The sequence below is a fragment of the Pleurodeles waltl genome, chromosome 7, assembly GCF_031143425.1.
Source record: "Pleurodeles waltl isolate 20211129_DDA chromosome 7, aPleWal1.hap1.20221129, whole genome shotgun sequence".
Classification (NCBI taxonomy): Eukaryota; Metazoa; Chordata; class Amphibia; order Caudata; family Salamandridae; genus Pleurodeles; species Pleurodeles waltl.
In genome coordinates this window covers 104,130,686-104,153,010 of record NC_090446.1, presented here as the reverse complement: position 1 = coordinate 104,153,010, position 22,325 = coordinate 104,130,686, and the positions used below count along the sequence as shown (strand labels likewise).

The window sequence follows — 22,325 nt, the reverse complement described above, 5'->3', positions numbered from 1 at the left end:
CAGAAGAAGAGAAGAAAGATAAAATACACAGACCGAATCTAGTGAGGGTAGGTGGTATCTAAAGACTGGGGTTGCGTCACACAGTATGTCTCTTCATTACAAAAACACCTGCATAGGAAAGTGGCCACTTATCTTTCAATCAACAATTTCATAATGAATAAACAGTCAACAATACTCCATAGAAAAACATATGAAATCAATTGAAACTTTGTAATTGCCATATCTAAATGTTGGATTGGCTGGCCTGTTTTTAAAATAGCTCCCATTTAAATAGATTGCATTGTACTGTAACAAATAAACCCCCAGCTTTTTGTCCTTCGATTAGGTTGCGCAGAATGAGATGAGTCTTTTGCATTAAGAACTATGAGCTCATCAGTTTGTGGTGCATCCCCTCCTCAATATAGCCAGTGAATGTTTTCAGTAGTGTCATTCTTTATCTGTTTGTATACAAATAGTAATAAGTAAAGACGATCTTTCCTCTCCACCAGACAGACAACGTTTGACAATGACATGCTAAAATCAATTGATATTCAGAGGGCAGAAAAATCTCACCTTTAGAATATGAGGGAAAAACATTGTTAATGACTTACATCCAACCCTTGAACGGCTTCCAAATAGCATTCTTTGCAAAAATCATAAATCCATTGACATTTGGGCAACTCCCATCCCCACATATTAACTAGAAGAATTTATCAAAAAATATACTCAACCTGTGTTTTAAACCCATGTATGTTATACACTTATAAACCTGTTTTGCTAGCTCACCTTTGTGGGTACAAAGAGTTACTCAAGCCGCTTGGGGTCGGTCATCACATTACCATATCACAAAAGCGAATCTGGCCCATATACGTAAAAGAGTTGTGGGTTATGAGCAAAAAAGTTATTACAAGGCATCACATGCAGCCATTTGTATTCTGCATTTCATTTCGAGGGGTTCCACTTCTTTCAGTCTTGACTCTTAGTGATTTGATCTCCAGTCAATACCCAAAATCTAACCGTAGGGATACATAGCCGGTCTGGGGGGTTAGCATTGTAAATCTCGAGTGAGGAGGGTGAGACTGAGTTTGGTGTGTATCTCATTAGCAACCTCAAGGAGATCATCTTTTCAGAGCAGACTACCGCATCCATCAGACCAGAGTAAAAAAGACCAGAGTAAAAAATAAATTTTGTAAATTCATTACCATCAGTATTACAAAATGCCACTTCTGAAATCAGATCTTTTGAATCCGTTTCTCTCAGCCTTTTAACTAGTTGAAAGGTCTCTAAGAGCCTACTCCTATTTAAAGGACATGTTTTCAACTTTCTCTTCCTCTTGTTTATGACCTTAAAACAAAAAGCTGGGTCCCTCTCAGTCTGCTCGTATTTTCACAGACACAGGACACACTGGGGTTTACAATTTTGTAGAATAAAACGGCTATACTCTTAATATGTTTTTCTGCAATTACGGAGCCTTTGGGCGTTCATGAGCTAGTAATCTGCCGCATTTTGCTTATAGGTTCTTAATTAACAAAATAAACTTCTTGTCATCACACGCCTCTCTTTTTTTCGATTGACTCAAGCTGGTATGTTTTCATCACAGAGGAGATCTGCATTATTGTCTGTGATTGGATGAGTACTGTCTACCATAATCTCACCCTGCATTCAACCCCAGTATTGGACAGCGGGGAAACAAATGCGTTTGATATCAAACACACTCCATCTTTTTGAGAGTCTAATGTTGGCACTTTGTCAGTGACAACACTTGTCAAAATGTAGCCTGTCTAACCTTTTTGATCCATTAGTGTATTTTTGATTGCCTTTAACAATTCAATTGGTTTTGTCTGGCTAGAATAAACTGAAATTAAAGCATTCAGATAGAAGTTTAATAATGTTAGCTAAGGAGTGATTTTCTATATCAAAACCCATATTGATATAATGTGGTGATCGCTTTGCAATATTGTTTGTGCTTGAGATGGATAATTTTATGTATACACATATATGTAACATTTGTTAAGTAAAAGTTGAAAATGACAATAAACATTTTTTTTTTAAGTTTGATAATGTTGCTTCAGTCATACCTACATGGGAACATGCTGCTACCTCGGGAGACACTCATTTCAAAGTAACACTTTGCATATTTTCCATTAAATTAGCTAACTGCACTACACAACTCTGCGTCAGCTGGTGGCCTTTTGCAATATGTAGGGGTGGACTTCTCTCCTGCTGGTCACATTAAACACAGCTCCCATTTCCAAACAATAAAATGCACTATGCGTTAAAAATCCATCATTTATCATACACCTGTCTGTGTCTCCGTCTGGCTGCCTCAATTGTTTTTACTATACACAGATCCTTATTCTACGTAGGCACTGTCTGTGTCCAACTGTGTTTCTATGCATCATGACACACACAATACATGTAAACCTTAATACAACAACACAGCACAAATAGATGTTGACAAGGAACTGGGCTCTGAGAGCTGCTGTTCTGTCTAAACGTTGGCGATAATCCATGGATTTGGAAGAAAGACATTTTGCTGTGATCTGGAAGAAGAGGGAGCAGTACTGTCTAGTCTGCAATGCTAGACCTTTAAATAGTAAGACTAGGTATTAAGGCCTAAGGGACTGTCATTTAGGGTGTTAGAGTTAGCCTAACGTTAGCACCAGTATTTCCTCTTTGACTCAAGTACTTTACGACAAGTTCCACCCCTGAATGTGTCCAGTGTTACCACCCTTTGACTACACGTCACATGATATCTGATTTCCTTAAGAGATTCAAGAATAAAGGAAGAACATTTATTTGTCCATGTGAAGATCGGTAGTGCTTGAGGACTTATGAACCAGTGGGAAACATCAGAATCCCCCACACTGTCGTGCACCAGGATGCACAGGGAAAACCCTCACATTATGCTATAGTTTTCTGGGCTGTACCTCTATCTATCTATCTATCTATCTATCTATCTATCTATCTATCTATCTATCTATCTATCTATCCATTCATCCATCCATCCATATTAATTGTTCCCCAAAACTCAATAATACACAGGATTGCCAGCACGTTGATGCAAAAAAAACACTCTAGTAGAAAAAAGTTTTAAAATTTTCTGTGGTAAAAAATAAAAGTGACTTCTCCATTTCATCTGAAGAAGCAAATAATTCAGGTCAAAGGTATGGCATGTGTGACATGGTGCCAGTCTGGACTATACAGGCTATACAGGCTTACTTTTGCTTCCGCCTGGACTTTAGTCTATTCCGTTCATTTCAACCAAAGACAAGTGCTCCCAAAGTGCATATATTTGAAGTATGAAAATCCAGAGGTATAGAATGTTATCCTGGCACTGTTGAGGTCAATGCTCACCTTAACTCTGAAGAGTCTTCTGAACCTTGCTTGTTCCAGTCACCCTTGTGTCTCTTCCTGATGGGCCTCCCTTGCATATAATTCTGTCAAGAAGCTGCCTTTTCTCTCTCTGTGAAGTGCAGTAGTGGAATGAACACACCCGGATTATAAGGGGCCGGGCCAAGTCATGGCACAAGTTGCGTGCGGCTCAAAGTTCGGCTGCATAGACCCACTTTGGCCAAGGTTCAGAGATTATACGGAGTGCCGAATGTCCTCTAGTTTAGATATATTTTGGGATGGAGTAGAAGGAGGACTATTAGGTCACATTTGACTTGAAAACTCACTTTACATTATTTTCTGTGTCCTGTGAGTCATTCATTGACTGCTTTCTTATCTTACTCAGGGAGATGCTGGACCACCAGGCCCAGAAGGACCAGCGGTGAGTTGTGGATAAACTATGGCACCATCTAGCCTCTTGTCTGCTGTGGCTGACCGAGCTGTACAGGTTCTGTGTGTGATGGAAGATTGGATCGCTGTTGCCTGTGCTGGGCCGGTGTTGTGTGAGGGAAGCTTGCACTGCTGCTGCTACTGCCTACCCTGTACCTTTTCTCTATGTCAACAAAGCTTGCACTGTTGCTGCATTTGCTGTATCTGTTCTAAATGTGGTGAGCTTGCGCTACTTATGCTGCTGTTGTGCGTGTGTGTTTATGGTTATGCTTCTTATACAAGACTTTTTGTGTTATGTTTTGTATGTGTGTTTAAAGTTTGCAATGCACATATCTACAATATACTTGAGTACGTAAGTGGAACTTATACTAATGTTTTCTGGGCCGTACTTTGTGTGTTTCAGGAAGTCATGAACTGCTACTCCGTGTGTTCGCCTGTGTGTGTGTGTGTGTGTGTGTGTGTGCATGTTAGCCCACGCGGTGAGGACTGGTGTGTGTGTGTGTGTGTGTGTGTGTAAGAAGTTTGCAAGGCTGCTGACTGTGGAGTAAAAGGTCTCTCTAAGTGAAGCCTGTACTGCTGTTGCAACTACTCTACATTTTTGATGCATGAAGTTTGCACTTTTTCTGCCACTGCCTGTGATGTATGGGAAGCTTGCACAGCTGTTATCAGTGCTGACCCAGCCACAACAGCCGGGCCTGCTGCTGCTTGTTCTTCACCTGGCCATTGCAGTAAAGTGTTTCTTTCTCATTGTATTTACAGGGAAGGGGCCCACCCGGACCAGCAGTAAGTAGCTTTGACGTGTCAAACCAGTGAGGATGGCTGTTTGCAGATAGAATATTATTTGTGAGCTTATTTTGTAAATCAGAGTAGATGATGGCAGGAGGTGCCAATCCGACCCTTCGTGTCTCCATCCTTCTGGTCCATCCTCAGTGCGGGCACGATGGGTAACATACCCCTCCATACTCAGTTCAGCCAATTAAAGATCCAGAGAACGACAGGTCACTTTACCTTCTGCTTCCAAGAGACTGAGATTTGTGCATTGTTTCGAACATAGTTCACCAAATAACTCCTGCCAATCATAGGTGACTTAACATCATAGCAGGGATTAACTTGAGAAAAAATACATATGAGATACCCGTGGCCATTCCTAACTTGAAGTGCTGGGTAGCTGCTGGTTATCAGAAGTTGAGCTTTATGATATAATCCGGGCAGCGAGACTCCTTTTCTTACAGGTAGATTTCAGTGCAATTGTTGTAATAGACGCTTGGCTTTGTAGCAGTTGCAGCCCCTGTGGGCACAGTAAACAACACTGGGAATTTCAGAGGGTGTAGGAATTAACCAGGGTGTTTCTTTGGTACAGTGCAGCGAGAAAAGGAAAAAAAGTGGTTGAGATCCAAGTTAACGGAATAAAATTCTTACTTATTTAAGTCTCTTAGATCACTGCATCTATAAAGTTCTCAAATTTCCGTGGCGTGGCCTTGCATGAGTCACAGATTTGTCCCTAAAAGGTACCTCAAGGGGAGGACTGTCACTGGTTGCGTTCTGTTAGCCCCATGTTGAATCTGTTTCAAGTTGACCTCTCTATGTAATTTTGCATTCTATCCTTCCAGGGCAAAGCAGGAGTCAGTGGTCTTCCAGGCGGGAATGGATTGCAAGGTCCTCCGGTATGTTACTTGTGCATTTTGTGTTTTGAGTTTATGTGGCCTAATGCTGCCTCACTGCTGGTGGTACTAGCAATTTATTAGAGCCCAACTTGGTGCACCTAAGAAGAAACCTAGGGCTAGATGTATCAAAGCTTTTTACGTTCGCAATCAGTGCGAATGGCAAGATTCCACTGTTTGCGAATGCAAAAATGGCTTTCAGAAGGTATGAAAGGCATTCGCAGTGCAATTTCCACGAATAGCTAAAATATCGATTCCCTGAAATTGCGACTCCATTTAGGGAATTGAAATTGCGATTCCCTAAATAGGGAATCGCAAATAGGGAATACCTATTTGCGACTACCAGTGCACATGTATCATGCATTTCCTAAATGCGTATCTGGAATTTAGGAAATGCAATTACTACGAATTGAACTTTGGTGGTAAGCATGTGCAATTTATAAATTTTTTTAAAAAAAGCCATTTTTAAAAATGACATGTAGCGCACACATGACCCTAGAGCATGAGTGTGTTTTACATGTCCACAAATATTTTTTGGGGGTGCATCAAAGGGGGCCTTAGGCCGCCAGCATCCTGGGATTTGCATTACCTAATTTGCGAATTCCTAACAGGAATTTTCAAATTCGGAAATGCACAACCATTCACACCTTGAATTGAATCCCATTCCTTAATTGCTATTCGCTAATAGCGATTGCGATTTTTAAGAAATCGCTATTACCGAATTCCAATTTTCTTACATCCCATTTTGCATTTCTTAAATAGCGATTTCTTAAAATTTGCTTTTTAAGAAATACAAACAGGGAACTTGATACATCTAGCCCAGAGAGCCTCATTTAGAGTAAGGTGAACAGTCTGCCAGTCCCCAGTCCTCCATTGACGTGTCAGACGGTCACAGCAGCTCTGCTGAAGGTACCAATGTTTTGCTGAGCAGACGTCATGTTTAATGCGCCCGCTCAGCAAAGATTTTCCTTTTTGAAAATAAACTCCCAAAGTGGGAGTTTCTTTTTGAAAACACCAAAAGGAAACTTCCAGACATGCTATGAGTTGTCTCCAAGCCTGTAAGGGTTATTCCTTGGGTTTTCTGTTCAGGACTACAAGGCTTTCCGTGGTGGCCCCAAATAGAATAAGTGTACAGAGGAAAAACTGCCCATAGTAGGGTTCACATTCTGCAGTAGTGGACGGTCCAACAATTAAAGGTTTCTTCTGGTGGACACATCAGAGGCTGCACTGTCAGATGCTGCTCCCCTAAACTTTCAATAGAACTGGAGAATCATGAGTCTTGCAGATAGGACATCTACCACTTGTTGGTGCATGTCCTTTGCAAAACTCAAAATGAGCTCATAGTCAGTTGTTAGTCGTTAGCAAATTCTTCTGGTCTAAATTAAAAGAAACTTAGACATCTTGTAAACCGTCAAATATCATGTCCTGGTTTTTCCATATCCTCAACCACAAGCAATTGCTACTAATCAATTCCATCCTTATGGGCAACCTAGAAAACAGACCTTTGGGTTCTTAATTATAAATACCGTGGTCGCAATACTAAGAGCCCCTAAAGGAGGTGGCATTGCAGTAACCCCAGTGGTGCATTTATTGGGTGCAGTACAATATCTGATAGAAAACAATACCTTTTCTGTAGACTTTTTCCACCTGCTGAAAAGCCAATAACAGGTGGAAAATGTCAAGAGGAAATTAACTTTATTTGCTAAAAGGTGGTGATCTGACATGGTATTCACTGCTCTTGTCCATAAACAAGTGATGCCCCTTAACCGAAATGGCAGAGGTCCTGACAGTGGGATGGTGGGGAACATGGAATGCTCTCTGCAGTTGTTTCTTCTGGTCCTGGTATCCCCTCCTTTGTTTCTGGGTGATGAGGGTTTAAATGTGTTTTCTTATGTTGACCTCCAATGGGGATAGAAGATCCTCCTGCCAAATATATTGAATTTTGGGACCTTTTGACCACACCACCTGGGGTACTACAGTGTTCCCCAACTTTGTTTTATTGTTAGTTGTTTTGCAATTCATACATCATTTAAAAAATTTGCTAAAAGTACACATGCCGAGAGCATGAGTGATGTAGAACAGTGATAGGTTGTTCTTTCCCAATATAGCACATTACTCATATGTTTTGCACAATACTCATATGTTTATCAGCTATAATTGTTTACCTTGTTTTCAGACAAAAAAGGATGAATGTTACATATTTTATACAGGGCTGTGTTTATATTTCATCGTCACAAGAATTCCATTCAATCAGTTTAAATATCTTTCCATGTTTCTCTATTAGCTCCTTAGTTTCGTCCATGGTTTGGAATGGATCATAACCAGTGGGTTGCTCATAGCCATCACAAATGAATCCCACTGAATCCCAGTGAAGCGCCTGACAGGACAAATCACTGAATTCAGTGTCTCTGAGATGTGGGACAGCAAATGCTGGTCACAAGGTCAATAATATGTTATGTTTCTTGCAGGGACCAGGTGGCCCCCCTGGGCTTGCAGGACCTCCAGGCCCCCCTGGACCACCGGTAAGTCTTGTTAAGCACTTGTGGGATTAAATGAGCATATGTCTTGTGGGCTGGGGATGCAATGGCAGGATCGTGGCGTTAGAGATATATTTTCACACTGCCTACAAAATAAGGTGATTGGAAACAGCTGTGTGCTCAGAGACAAAATCCTGAGGATTGCAATGGACAGCCAAAATGGCCCTTCTTGATCTATGTGACTTATCTGTTGTATTTAATATGGTGAAAAAATATCCTTCTAAACCGATTTCTAAATATTATTGGAACATCAAAAGATAGGCTTTGGTGGTGGTAATGACTCCTGCATAACCTGAAACTAAAGTTGTAGATACCCATGGTAATTAAGCAAAGCTGTTTTTCGTAATTTCAGGCAAGATATAAATGTATTTTTTTGATGCGTCACTAATTGAACTTAAAGTATCATAGTAGAATTTACATATCAAAACAAAGTAAGCATTTATTGAAGCAAAGACTCAGCCCAACATTAGGCGGTGAATGCACAAATACCAACACACTACTCCATTCAAAAGTAAAAATGTTGATATGTACATGTGGTTGTAACCCAATAGTGAGGCATGGAATGTTGACAACACTACCTTTGTCTTTGAATTAAAAACTCACTTAGGCTCATTACCTTTGGGTTGATCTAGTGAATTTATAATCAATCAATCAGTCAGTCCCTTTGATAATCAACAGCCATCACATTAGGTTTAGACTCTACAGAAGGATCCTCTTTAACCATAAGACGGTTCTGGAATTCAGTCAAAGCATTCAATAAACGATAAAAACATCACTGATAGTAAGGTAGAATAGATAGACATTTTCAAAGATTTGAACTTATCTATTTACTAACGTGCTGTGTACAGTGTTTCTCTAGTTTGTACAGACCCAAGGACTCCATGACTTGATGTTGAGATATTCAAGAATGACTGTGGTGATGCTATCTTGTCATCTAAACTCTGTTAATGCTCATGTCCCTTTAAAAAAAAAAATATATATATATATATATATATAAAATAAGAATTCAGAAAAAGACTTGCAACCCAACCTTGTAATTCACCACCAAATTGATCTGTGAGCAGCGACTCAGAGGATAGTCCACTGTATATGTGGGACACATGCCACACTCTATGAAGGGTATCTATTGCAGGTGATGCTTAGCCACCTGATGCTCCTCATTCACCAAAAGTCAATCACAAAATGAGAACCCATTCAGACAGTATTGTCATCTATGGACTCAGTAGCAACAACATCCTAATGCAACATGAAATAGTCGGTGCACTCTCAATTCCATAATACTAGAAAACTACTTTTCAGCAAAACAAATCTTTGTTTGATGCTGCAAACTTCCACCTTTACTATCGTTCTTCGCCTACATTTTCGAATCTGTCCAAAAGGACAACAACCTGCTCCTAGAATAAATCTTCTCATCCGAAATTTCCATCTATTTGCTGTGAAGCGAATAACAGTCTTCTCTCAAATGACTGCAGGGGAATAAGCACCTTTCTTTTCTGTATTTTGCCATATTAACATAAAGAAAAAAAGAATTCTTGAAACTTCATAAAAGATCTTTCCTCCTTTATGCTATTGAGCACCTTGTTTTGCTCCTCGCTACTCACCAAATGCAACTCCTGCCTTAGAGAGATGATCTCTTCTTCAGTGGCATGAAATAGCATTGTCCCTTCTTGATTGGTACTTTGTTGTAGATTGTTCTTATTTATGATTTTAGTCTTATCCCCAAGAATCCCTTCGGATCTGAGTTTCCACCTCCTCCAGAAAATCTAGGTCTCAAACAACTGTTTACCTGCGACAGTTATTAAGCTTTGTAACTCTGACATCAAGAGCTTTGATTTCTTTTATATCCTCTGGCACTTTCAGAAATGGATGCACTGTAGAGTTTACTGTCATCTAAGGCATCTTTCTGTGTTCCAGTTTAAGGGCCATCCTTGAGCTTACCTAGATTTGCATTGGTGTTCAATGTGGTCTTAGTTCTATTGGTCTCCAAAGCAGTTTTCTTGTGGCTTCATAGAGATCAACTGACAGAAGGAGTTTGGTTTCATACCAGCATCCTTGCTAGGTCTACTATTGGGAAGATTACTATCGGGAAGGTATATTTGTCTGTATTGGACCATCTGCCTTGCAATTCATAAGGCTCCAGGATGAATTGTGGCTGATATTGCCAAGCATATTTTGGATAAAGGTGTATTTCTAAGGTTGAAGTTTCAAGTTGTTATCCACTTGAGGTGATCCGAGCAACTCTCCTCTAGACACCCTACACATTTTATCAATCTACAAAGAGTGATCTGAGGATTTAACAACATTGGTACCAGCCAAGTAATTTATAAAATGTTCTGCACTTTTAATAGAGCATACAACCTTTTAGAGAATTTGTAAGGCCTTAAAGTCCTTAGGGCAGCATATGTTAATGCTCTCCCAACATGGAAGTTTCTTAGGACCAGCCATGTTCTTCAGTGCCCACCACTACAGTAATGACTATTAGCACCCTGACCGATGACTCTCCACCATTTTCCTTCTTCCCATTCAACACTTGATTATGAATATCACTTCTTGTTATTGTGTCCTAAAAAAGACTGCTGGAACAGCTGAAACATTGCTAACAAAATAATGCTCAAGAAAAATGTATGTACACTCTATATTATTATATAGTTATTAAAGTTGTGCGGGCAGATTATGAGTTGAGTTATGAGTTTACTGTGTGCTGTGATGGCATTTGGGATTCGCACAGGTTGAATCTCAAAATCAACCCCATTGAGAGGTTGCCAGTGTCCGTTTAGAAGGTTATTCTCCAAAGCAGCTCTATCCATTATGGGAGGGCCACAGTGATAAAGAAAGATTTTGATGGAAAAACTAATGATGTTCATCAATGCTGGGGAAAATTTTGGAAGTAAATGCCCACACTAGAAATGCTCCATAAAGTTGCTGTACACGTGCAGGGCTAACATAGTAGCTCCCCCCTTTGTAAGGAAGTATGTTCAATTATATTAGAGATAATTTACTAACCCTTTCTGAAAAGTCCACCATTCCTTCCATGGAGGTGATCTGTAGAGCAAACTCCATCAAAGCGTGTGGCAGAAGAGTTACTCCGTATTGAGGAGAATTTACACCATTTCTAAAGTAGCCAGCGATTTACCTTGTCAGAGCCTGTTGTGAAGCAGGAGGTGTCAATGCATGCCTGACATCTAGGATAAACTATGGTATTGTTATGTGGGCAGGGAATATACAAGATTCTTTCTGAAGTTTCTCACCTTTTGCTATCTGTAAATCAGGTTGTTAGTCCATTAATTAATATTGTTGATGGCATGTTTTTAATGTCGAGTCTGTGTTGTAAAAGTGTTAATTTTACACGAGAAATACACCACGTAGACAATGCAGTTTTGGGTCCATCATTTAGTACTACTGTTCAGAGATATCTTTTTTTTTATTTGAACAAAGTAAGATATATCAGGTCTTTGTTTGTTTATTTGGGGGTGGGGAATAGTTCTCAATTCTTGAACAGTTTAACTGAAACGTAGCAAATGGCATTGGATGAAGATGCGTTTTTGTAAATCCTGAGCATCTGCAGTTATTGCTGATTATCCAACTTCTGAGATGGTTAGAAATTCAGCACATCAACCCATAATGAATTACTTCAGCCGTAGACACTGCACTATTTTTCCAGTTAGAAGTATCAGCCTTCTCCAGTGCATTATGGAATTTACCCTTTTAATTTACTACTACATGTATTTACTGAATACCGGCAACTGCTGTAAACAAATGAATGCCCATGGTTTAATAAATACTTGAATTGCAATTTGACAGTAGTGTCCTTTAGCAATCCACTAATTGCTTGGAGAAGAGCAGTGATATGATGTACCCTGGAACTCTAGTGCACTATTACATAACTTTAAAAAGCCCTCAATGCAACAGCAAGAATGTTTGCAGATGTTCCTAACCTGAACCATATTCATCCAGCCCTCTGAGAACACTAACAGCTGCTGTTTGACGCAAGAGTCACATAAAAGTAGCAGTAGAGAGCACTAAAATATTTAAATAAAAGAGACATACCATCTCTTCACTACCATGCTTTGCTAGCAGCCTGATAATATCTGCTCCCAATTCACAAAGGTAAATTTGGTTGTAAACATACATTTACAAAGAGATGTACCTTTCCCTGTGCCTGCCAAGAATCTACAAAGACTGCAGACGTGTCTGCCACTTGTAAATCCCACCCAAAGGAAGTGGGCATTCCAAGACATGGTTTCGCAGACTGGGAAATCCCACAACCATATACATTCGAGGGCATTCACAAGCTAAAATCTTACCCCCTCGCCCCCTCGGAAATAGTCAGATATTTGTGGGGCACATTTAAGGAAAGTGGCGCTGCACCCAGTACAGCGCCATTTTCCTTGCATCCCTTAGCGCCCCCTACTGCCACCATGTGTGCACCGTATTTAAAATACGGCGCACCATGGTGCAGGTTAGGGGGCAATGGCATCATTTTTGTTTTTACGCTTTTGATGTACTCTGCAGAAGTAGTGGCAACATTTTGGTGCCACTCCTGCAGAGTCATAGGGGCCCATTATAAATAATGGTATGCTCCCTTTCAACGCCTGCTCTAAGCAGGCGATAAAAGTGCCGAAAAAAATGGTGCAAGGAAATTTCTTAGATTTCATTGCACCATTTTTTCAGCCCCCCCTAACGGGGGAAGGCCCCCCTTGCACACATTATGCCTGCCACAGGCATAATGTGGTGCAAGGTTTAGAAAGTGGCACAATGCATGCATTGCGCCACCTTGTAAATATGCTATGGGGAAAAGGCCACTTTAGCGCTATCTGAGCGTTAAAAAAATGACACTAAGATGGCATTACGGGCACTTAAATATGCCCCATAGTCCAGCATAAAGCTCCCATTCCACGGTGGAAAAGGGCACAGACAACCCTAAAATTTGGGTTTTATTTACTCAGAGGAAAAATAAATAAAAAGTGAGTGTTTGCACAGATGGGTCCGCCTTCAATGCAGACGTGTCCGCTACGGAGAACTCCATACAGGGTTATAGAATCCCTTGGCAATAGTAATGCCAGCCCAAGAACCACAGCTGGCACAGCTCTCCAGGCATACTTCCGGCAGTGTTTGCAAATTCCAAAAAGTAGTTAATCTACACTTGTAGGTGTAAATCTACAGGGACGGATTTAGTACAGTTTCATGATTTAACCCTTATTTTGATGCCTAAAGAACAGAAAAGAGACTACTGTCAATCAGGACCACCTCAATGCGACCTGAAGCGCAAACGTGGTTTGCTTGTTAGAACTCAGTACTGAAAACCAAAAGTTGGCATTCGTATTTGTTACCCTGCAGAACAAATGCAACTCTGTTAAAATAATGTAGGTCATCAGACTTGGGAGGAATCTTGGTTTGCACCATTGATTTGTTTCAGCTTTTTTTCTTTTTCTCTTCTGGCAGGGTCTTCCAGGCGTACTTCCTGATGGCACTGGAGATCTGCAGGTACTTAATTTCTGCTTTCAGTGATTGGCATCTACTTCTGCTTGTACTGTCAGTACTGTAGGCAGGGTTGGGGGATGAGTCTGAAAGGCCTTTTTTGAGAGTCTCCACTACCTGCTTGTCGGATCACACACTTGAGTGTACAGGCACCTTCAGCCTGGTGCATCTTCTCCTAGGTCAAAGCACCCTGGACTTATCTATTGTACAAGAACATCGTGGGTTAAACACATTGTGTAATTCGAGCTAATAACCAAGACTGGGTACCCTAAGATTAATTTCCCCCACTTGGGCTATGTTTGGTTCATGCCAGTTCCACATAGCCTAAGAGAGAAAGTACTTTCATTGGATCCTTCTTTTTATATTATGATGTTTTTTTATTGGAATATCTTATGTGCCATTGTCCGCTGCTATAACTCACATATCATTGCCATCCACTCATTGTGGCCATTGTATCGGCCTTAGAAACATGAAAGACTGAATAGGTTTTTGCTAGGAACAGAAAAAGTATCAGAGAGACTCCACAAAGGTGTATGCAGCATACATTAACCCGCTGAGCTGTCTACCTGCTGTCCTTGTCAGAGAAACACGTACAACAAATAGCACATTCCTCTCAAGTAGAGGAACTTGTGAATAAACCTTCATCATATATGCTTTTTATTCCTAGTGTCCGGCAATATGTCCTCCTGGTCCACCCGGCCCTCCTGGAATGCCAGGCTTTAAGGTAAGTTAGCCTGTCACATTTCATTTAAATGGCCCTCAGCTGAATGTACTGTTTTCATAAGATTTTATTTATGTGCCAGTTTTCCTCAGTAATGTCACTAATTGGAAACTAGTTAAGACTCAGAGCTCATTGGCATATGTTATAAAGCCATTTCATATTAAATGCCAATTGCAGTTCAATAACCAAAGTGGTCCATTCTAGGTTGGCACAGTATCAAACTCATGTGCTTGCATCGATCATTAGAATCATTATGTCTGGTCACTCTGCCCCGCTACAAACACTCTTCTTCCGCATCTCCCCTTCCTGGAGACATGTATGAAACGAACACTGCGTTATAAAGAGCGCCAGACCCGAACTGCACTGAACAGAACAGAATTTGAAAAAAGGGCAAGCAAGAATATTCATGAAATTGAGAAATGTCCTAGCCCAAATAAGGAGATGCCACTCTAAAAAAGGTTCATTTCAAAGTATGCAAGTTGTGCCCAAGAAACATTGAATTGGCTGGCTACGTTATACACGTGAACGCATAGGGCTTGTCAGTGTCAGTATACTCCAGAAAGCATCCGTTGCTTGGCACTTTCATTACCATGACACGTTTTGTTGGATGAGAGTACCCATCAGAGCATTTGGATTGGTGACACCTTTGTTTTTATGAAGGCATTGAGGAGGATGACAATATTTCATCCATGAAGCAATTGCATTTTATGGTAACGCTGTGTGCATGAGTATATTGGTTTAATTGCAAAAAGAACAGATGATGGACGGAATGCTGAACAATGCAAACACTCCCCCCTTGTCACAAAGATCTGGGTTTAATAGATCGCGTTTTTTTGCTCACCGCAACACCCCAGTTTGGACCCAGCCATATGCAAATCAGTCTTGACCCTGTTCCCCAGGGGAACAGTCCAGCCCAAATGGCTGGGTCCAAACTGGGGTGGCGTGGTGAGCAAAAAACGTTCTTTTTGAATTTGTACTGGTTTAATTGACAACATTGTACTATTTCTTGGTGGGTTGGCACCATTGTTGTATGAAAGCATTTGGTTGGTTAACACCATTTTCATGTGAAAGTATTGGTTTGGGTGGCACCATGATAGCATTTGGTTGACTGATATCATTGTAGTATGAAAGCACTTTATTGGCTAAAACTATTTTACTGTAAATAAATAAAAATATAGGTGTAGGTGATACTATTTTTGCATGAATTCACTGTGTTGACGTAAGTCATTATTGTATGGAAGCAATGGATTGGCAGACATTGTTGCAGTTTGAACGCATTAGACCGGCCGGCACTGTTGTATTACGAAACATTTGGGTTGGATTTTTCAATTACATTAAGAAAGATTGGGTTGGTTTGCACTACTATATTATGAAAACATTGGGTAGGTCGACACTTATATTATGAACCACTGAGATAGTTGACACGATTTTTTTATAAAAACCTTGGGATAGCAGGCACCATCAAAGCATGAAAGCATTAGCTGGGCTGATCTGATATACTGAAATGTATTGGGCAGGTGGACACTATTAAACAATGAATGCATCTGGTTTGTCGACAACCATTGCACTGTGACATCAGCAGGTTGGTTTGTGCAATTGTACTGTGAAAGCAAAAGGTTGGTTGACACCCCTGCATTATGAACTCATTGGGTGGGTTGGTACTAGTCTGTCTTTGAAAAACATGAGTTTGTTTTAGCCATTTGGCTATGGATGGCTTGGTTAGGGCCATAGATTTCTTATCAAAGAGGAACATCTCTTGAGCTATTCAAAAGCCAAGCACTGCAGCCACCTGTGGAATGCTAAGTGGGATGTTGTGGGCACTGCCCTACATTCCCTTTGTGCACTTGATGCCTGGTATTCAACATGGATAAGTATCAGAAACAGTATGCATTTTCACTGTGAATATTTCTTTTTTATCTTAGGGACACACTGGTCACAAAGGAGAACAGGGCGAAGTCGGAAAAGATGGTCAAAAGGTAAGCTTTTTTTTCTTAGCAGCTTGAAAATAACACTTGAATAATGAGAGTTCTTCCGGCTTCTCTGGCACAACCTCTCTTGATGCTATGGACAGTGAATAATTTGTAACGGAATGCATGGTAGGTCCCAATGTGATGTTGGGAAGCTTGCGGCAAGCCTATCGAAGTTCACAGTGCTGAATACCAATGCAGGGTAGACGTGGTTCTACCTTTTGCCTCTTTAATCCACCACCAGTCACTTGCTGCCTCTTTATGTCACTCTTGCTACTGTTTTTCCTCCCCGCCCCATCTGTTTCCCTTTTATGTTTTTCCCTCGCTTGATCTAGATTAAAGTTTATTGAGGGAATATAAGTGCTGTTGCCCAAAAAAAGGGCTGATGGGGCCCACATGCAACACTGGCTCAAATTAAGCACTAGCTATGAGTTGAGTCCCTGTTTTCTGATTTCCCTGCCACGTCATCGTTTGAGTTCTTTCCATGTCATTGATTGACTCTCACCCCATCAAGAGTTGATTCCATCCTTCCACATAATATGGTGACTTCCATCTTGCTTATAAATTAATTATCATCTGCCCTAAAACTGTGTTCTTATCTCCAGCATGACCAGATGTCCCTTGTTGCCCTGATTAGATTCACATCTGTATCTTGCAATTGTCCTGCACGCACATTCAGTAAACAACCATGCTCTGAAGGAAATATCAATTGCATTCATAGGTTGACAGTTCCCCACTGTTATCAATTCTTTTCCCCTCTGCTGACCTTCAATGTACTCTTTAAATAGGGTTTATTTCGCTCCTGGCACTTTTCATTCCTCCACCAAACATCCACCGACCAGTTCATCTAACACCACCAGTTGTTGTTGGTATATTGAACACTGAGGACAGTTCATAACAGTCAGTAAAGAACTGAGTCATTTGCTTTATAGAAACCATGACTTGAAGTAGGGATTTATTTTATACATGTTTCTTTTTTAGGGTGATCCTGGTCCTCCAGGGCCTGCTGGGATTCCAGGAAGCGTTGGATTACAGGTAAAATATAAAAATGATTAATGCAAAACCTTGTTTATGGATATCAATGTATGGATTTTCTGGTTCAGTGTGCAGCATTCAAATTATTCTTAACTCAGCTTGTACCTGGTCATCAGCATATTGATAGAGGCACCTCCAGGGCACACTTTCAGATTTGTCTGGAGAGCATGGAACCACCACCAAAATCTTGCTTCACTCTTTTTATTGTCTCTAATGAGTACAGAGAACTAGTTAAGCCTAATCAAGCCCTAAAGGCCTTGTTCTTACAAATTATTAGTTACACAAGTACATATCCTGTAGTGAAGGTTAGGTGTACTGTTTCTCTTCTGGTGCAAAATATTATAGTGATAATATCCACTGAGTGAATTCCAATTGAATAAGTATGTGCAGAGTGCCCTAACTGAAGAGGACTATATTGACCTTTTTGCACCCTTTTTAACGAACACGCTGACACAGCGGTACCCGTCCTGTCCCAAGGAGACAATGTTTAGAGGCATGTAAATACATAGACTTTTGGAGTAGTGTTGTAGTGATCTATGAAGGTGAAGTCTGGGGAGATGTTCTCAGTGAAGAGCGGTAGGCATTTCCTGCCTGAGCTTATTCCAGAACTGCTGCAGTTTTCAGACATTAGTGCCACTCTGGCTTTCCTCCTTTATAGCAGTAGCGCTCTTCATTGCACTCTCACTTGAACCGCCAAAGAGCATGCATCATTGGGTGGCTGATGATAGACTATGGAGTGTTAGTCCACAGACAAATGTAGAATGTCAAGAGCCATTTGCCTCTGAAGAGCTGTAAGAGCAGTGGAACACCTTTTTATGCGTTAGCCTTTATCTACATAGCATGACTTACTTTGACCTAGAACTACAATTCCTTTACATCCACATGCCCTCCTCCCTCCCTGCTTTGTGGCGCAGGCCATCTTCTACAGCCTGAGATCTGGCAGCTCTTTCCTAAACATAATTAGCTGATTCTCCAGACCTGTTCATGTTGGAAACTCTCTTAACTAAATGGAGCTGTGGTGGGGTGGATCTTTCCCTTTGGATGTTGCAGCGCTTAGAGAGTACAGCACAGACTTTGCATTCAGGGGTCGCCCCTGAGTTTCACAACCACTGCATAATATATATATATATTTTTTTAAACTTATTGTTTTTTGTTTCTTTTCAGGGTCCAAGAGGTTTGAGAGGTCTAATTGGTCCACAGGGTGCTGCTGGAGACAGAGTAAGTTGTCTGTTTTCTGCATAATCATTTCATACTGTTTTCTTCACCTCGTGTAAAGTGGTTGTTTTTTGTTATCATACATTTTATATAGCTTTAATTTCACCTGGGCATTCGCATCAGATGTTGACCACTCTCATATTTTGATTGTAGGGTCCAAATGGCTTCCGAGGGCCCCCTGGACGTCCTGGACCACCAGGCAAAGCTGTACGTATCTTGCATGAATTTTGTGAATCTCATTATAATGTTATTTGGGTTATCTGGCAGCTTTGGTTTATCACATTTATTTTTATACACTGTGTATGAATGTATTATTACTTGAGAGATACATGAGGAAAATGCAAGGTGCAACGGTGAAACAACTCACTGCAGGCGTCCACGTCACTCTAGGTTGGAAGGGGAATGGCTTGAAATAGCTGAGCTTCAAAGAGTGTTCTCTTGCATTCTGTCCAGTGGAACTTTGTTCATATTATCTTTCCATTGCCTTCCCTTTTCCTAAAAGCTCACAAAACAATCAAACAGTTATGTTTTATTAATTTACCTTTGTGATTTTACACCTTGAAGCATGCAGTATCTTGACCATAGACAAATCTGGGGATGTCAGTCATGGTAGCCTGTCCAAAGGATTATCCTATTGGTTAGCATAGACACAGCCATTAATGCAGCTGTTTAAACAACATCTCTGATTTGCCAGGCTTGCACTGCCATTCCAATTTACTGTCTCATTTAGGAAGCTGTATTCAACATTGCTTCCATCCGTTGACCGTACTGAGCTGTCCCACAAACAACACCGCCACAAATCTGCTAATCCCAGTTTTACCAAATTATGAAAAATCAAACAATATGAGACTGCTTTAACGTTACCTCCCATAGCCATCAGTTTCAGACATTAGTTTCAGTAGTCAGCGCACAATTGTATCTTAGTCATTTGTATTTATAATGTTTTTTTTTTTTTCAGTACTTGTTTTGTAACTGGAAACCAATAATTTACCAATCCTGTTGTGAAAATGGATGATATGAGAAATGTTTGTAACAGTGTATCAGTGCTTATAGGAATTCATCATGTGCACTGTAACATCAGACATACACATTGTAGCATCTCCTGAGCACCGTACCATCACGTAAACCTTGTGATTGCAAGGGTATGCTGTGAAGGCAGAGGTACATTGTGACATGTACACTGTGGCATCTATGCGCAGAAACATCACAGGTATATCAGTGAAACAAACATAACAATCTGACATCACATGTGCATTGTGACATCACAGGTACACATTGTATCATACATTGGGATGCCAAAATACCGATTTGTGGAGGTATATGCCTTTAGTGATTTGAGTTTAGTATGTGTTATAGAGGAAAATATCAAAATAATCCCTGCTTTTAGTACTGTGACCCTGTGACATTTGCACTGCTTGACACTGTGCCACTGCTATGTTAAGCTATGTCATGTCACTCTGCATTCCTCCAGGTCGCCACTTTATGCTGTTTTATGCCACACTATGACCTTTGTGCCATACCACCTCTTGTCACCTCATGCAAAAGCACGTTTGTCCTGCACTCTGTCCTATGCAATGCTTCTCATTCTCTGTCACTCTATACTATGAAGTTTTACCTCATGTACCTCTGTCATCCCACAATACTGTGGCAGCATTATGTGCCTTTGTAGGTACCAATTGTTACCCAATTACCTTGTCACGGAGGTGCCACTGCATCCTGACTTCTACTTCACATGCATCTCACTGCCACCCCATGTATTGGACCACTGTGATGTCTTGCTCACTGAGCGCTGTTTTTTTTATACCAGGGGGACCAAGGAGAAAAAGGACCCACAGGCTACCTGGGACCCAAAGGCGACCTAGTAAGTGAAATTTGAAAATGATTGCATGATTATATGTCGAAATGAGTAGATAGAAAGCGATTGATGGGTGATCTGTGGAGAAGACACTAGTTCCATGGTGAGAATTAAGAATACAAGTAGAGTTTTACTCCAAAACTTTGTGACATTCTTTTCCTATTCATCCGGCATCTTGGCTGCTCCCTGAGTGCACCATATCCCGTCAGAGAGCAGCTTACTGACCTTAACTCAAACTGGTCCCATCAAAGTGTAACTTGTTTAGCTGTCCACTCCTTTCCCTTTTCCTTCTTCCAGATCAGGCTTGATTTACCCACTGGTTGCTGCTGGAACCTTCAGAGTGCAGTTCGCAAACCTGTACAGGGAATTCAGCTACTTTCTGGCTGTTCAAATGATGATCAATCTCATCAATGAGTAGCTTCTTAAAGCACTGCATTAATTCTTTTGTTTTAGGAAATCTGTTAAATTTTAATGTATTTATAATCCTGTCCTTTAGTTGTTGTTCTAGATAATATTAAACTGTTTTTGAAAAATCCAACCTGTAGACATGAAGTTCAAGCACATGTCGGAGAAAGGCCCTTCTAAAGTGGTGGCATGGTGGGGAAGCATCCAGGATATTGACTTTTAGATGGTAAGGAAGATTAAGTCTTCCATTCTTCCAACTGGGAAGTGCAAACTTGAGGTCTCCTCAATCTCATGCTTTAGAGGTCGAAACCAACATTTGAGTTTTAGTGTAGGCAAAAAAATGGTTCATATGAGAGCAGAGGAAATGCAAAATAGCTCTTCATATGCCTCTATGTTAGGGAATCAAGGTGAAAATCCACTGTAGCCAGAAATAAAATAGAAAATCTTCTTTATTCCTAGGCCCGAAGGTAAAGATTATTCTATCCTAGGAAAGGCATGAACATCATAAGGCATATGTACTCTTACACAGGGTCATTGGCAGAAAAGGGCAGTAAAAAGACCAGCCTATTTCCTCATGTGCAGAAGAGTCAAACCAAGAAATGTCTCCCTCAGACAAGCAATGAATAAATAAAGTGTGACTCTGCTCCTGTTGTGTAACAGGACCCAAGCAAGTTGTTTCTAGATTCATTAATTGGAGGGTCACCGCATGAATCAAATTCGACAGATCAATGTCAATCTGGTCCCTTTGGAAACAGATAACAAAAATTATGTTCAATAATATTGAGAAGTGGCTAAACAAAAAGCATCATCCCTTTAATGTGAGAGTAAGAATGCTGTGTCCTAATCTGACAATCCCAGATTTTCTGTTGCAATGGACATTGGGTGACCTGAGTGGTGGGGGAACTTTGGTGGTGGGTGTCTGAAGATTTCTCCAAAGTTAAAGCTTTCAGGAATCATTTCAGCTGCACAAAGCATCCCGAGGAAGGTATCTGCCTCCTATGTCTGCAGGGCACCCCACAGGAATTGGTTATTGACTTTAGTTTATTGCAAAGCCGCTCCTTGATTGGTACATTCCAGAGTCGGTACCTTTGTGTGTGTGCTGGGCTGGGCTGGCTCAATAATGTAAAAGGCAATGGGAGATGTTTCATCTACCCTTTGAGATTGATGTTGCATGCTTAAAAAAAAAAAAACGGTTTAAATTAGGATGTTTTGCCTTTTTCTTTGGAAAATATATCTGATTTTATCATTTTTCAGTTTGTTTTTAAGTGGTAGGAATCTCAAGATCTCACGGTTGCAGATTTGTTTTCTGAGCTATTTGTGAAATTGCAGACATTTGCATGATTTTCACCTAAGAGACACTACGTCAAGCAGAAAATGTCTCTAGAGAACAGTAAAACCACTGCTGGAAGATGTTTTCTGCTCTGATTAGGCATGGCAATGGCTAAAACCTCAGAAGGGAACACCAACAAATGGTTGAGGGCCCAAAGAATGTCTTCAAGGGGAATTATGACTCTCCATAAACAGAAAGGCTTTCTGCAAATTCTAATTTCATGATAGGCCACTCTGAGCTGCCACCTCGAAATAGTACCCCTAAAAGTTCTATACATAGACCCAAAGCATCCTCCCAATGCATCTCCTACACAGCCAGGTAAAGCTTAATGATACAGTTTCCCACCTCACCACTAAGAA

At 40.7% G+C, this 22,325-nt stretch overlaps 1 protein-coding gene across 2 annotated transcripts in view; it reads left to right on the top strand.

The window, feature by feature from the left end:
• Window positions 1–22,325, top strand: part of COL9A3 (collagen type IX alpha 3 chain) — a 204,525-nt gene that overhangs the window by 50,806 nt on the left and 131,394 nt on the right. For both annotated transcript variants that reach the window (XM_069243177.1, XM_069243178.1), the window contains exons 6-16: window positions 3,719–3,754; window positions 4,522–4,545; window positions 5,373–5,426; window positions 7,892–7,945; window positions 13,403–13,444; window positions 14,106–14,162; window positions 16,082–16,135; window positions 17,108–17,161; window positions 18,326–18,379; window positions 18,530–18,583; window positions 20,184–20,237. In XM_069243177.1, coding sequence (XP_069099278.1) covers window positions 3,719–3,754; window positions 4,522–4,545; window positions 5,373–5,426; window positions 7,892–7,945; window positions 13,403–13,444; window positions 14,106–14,162; window positions 16,082–16,135; window positions 17,108–17,161; window positions 18,326–18,379; window positions 18,530–18,583; window positions 20,184–20,237 — 537 coding nt within the window. The remainder of the gene's footprint in view (window positions 1–3,718; window positions 3,755–4,521; window positions 4,546–5,372; window positions 5,427–7,891; window positions 7,946–13,402; window positions 13,445–14,105; window positions 14,163–16,081; window positions 16,136–17,107; window positions 17,162–18,325; window positions 18,380–18,529; window positions 18,584–20,183; window positions 20,238–22,325) is intronic.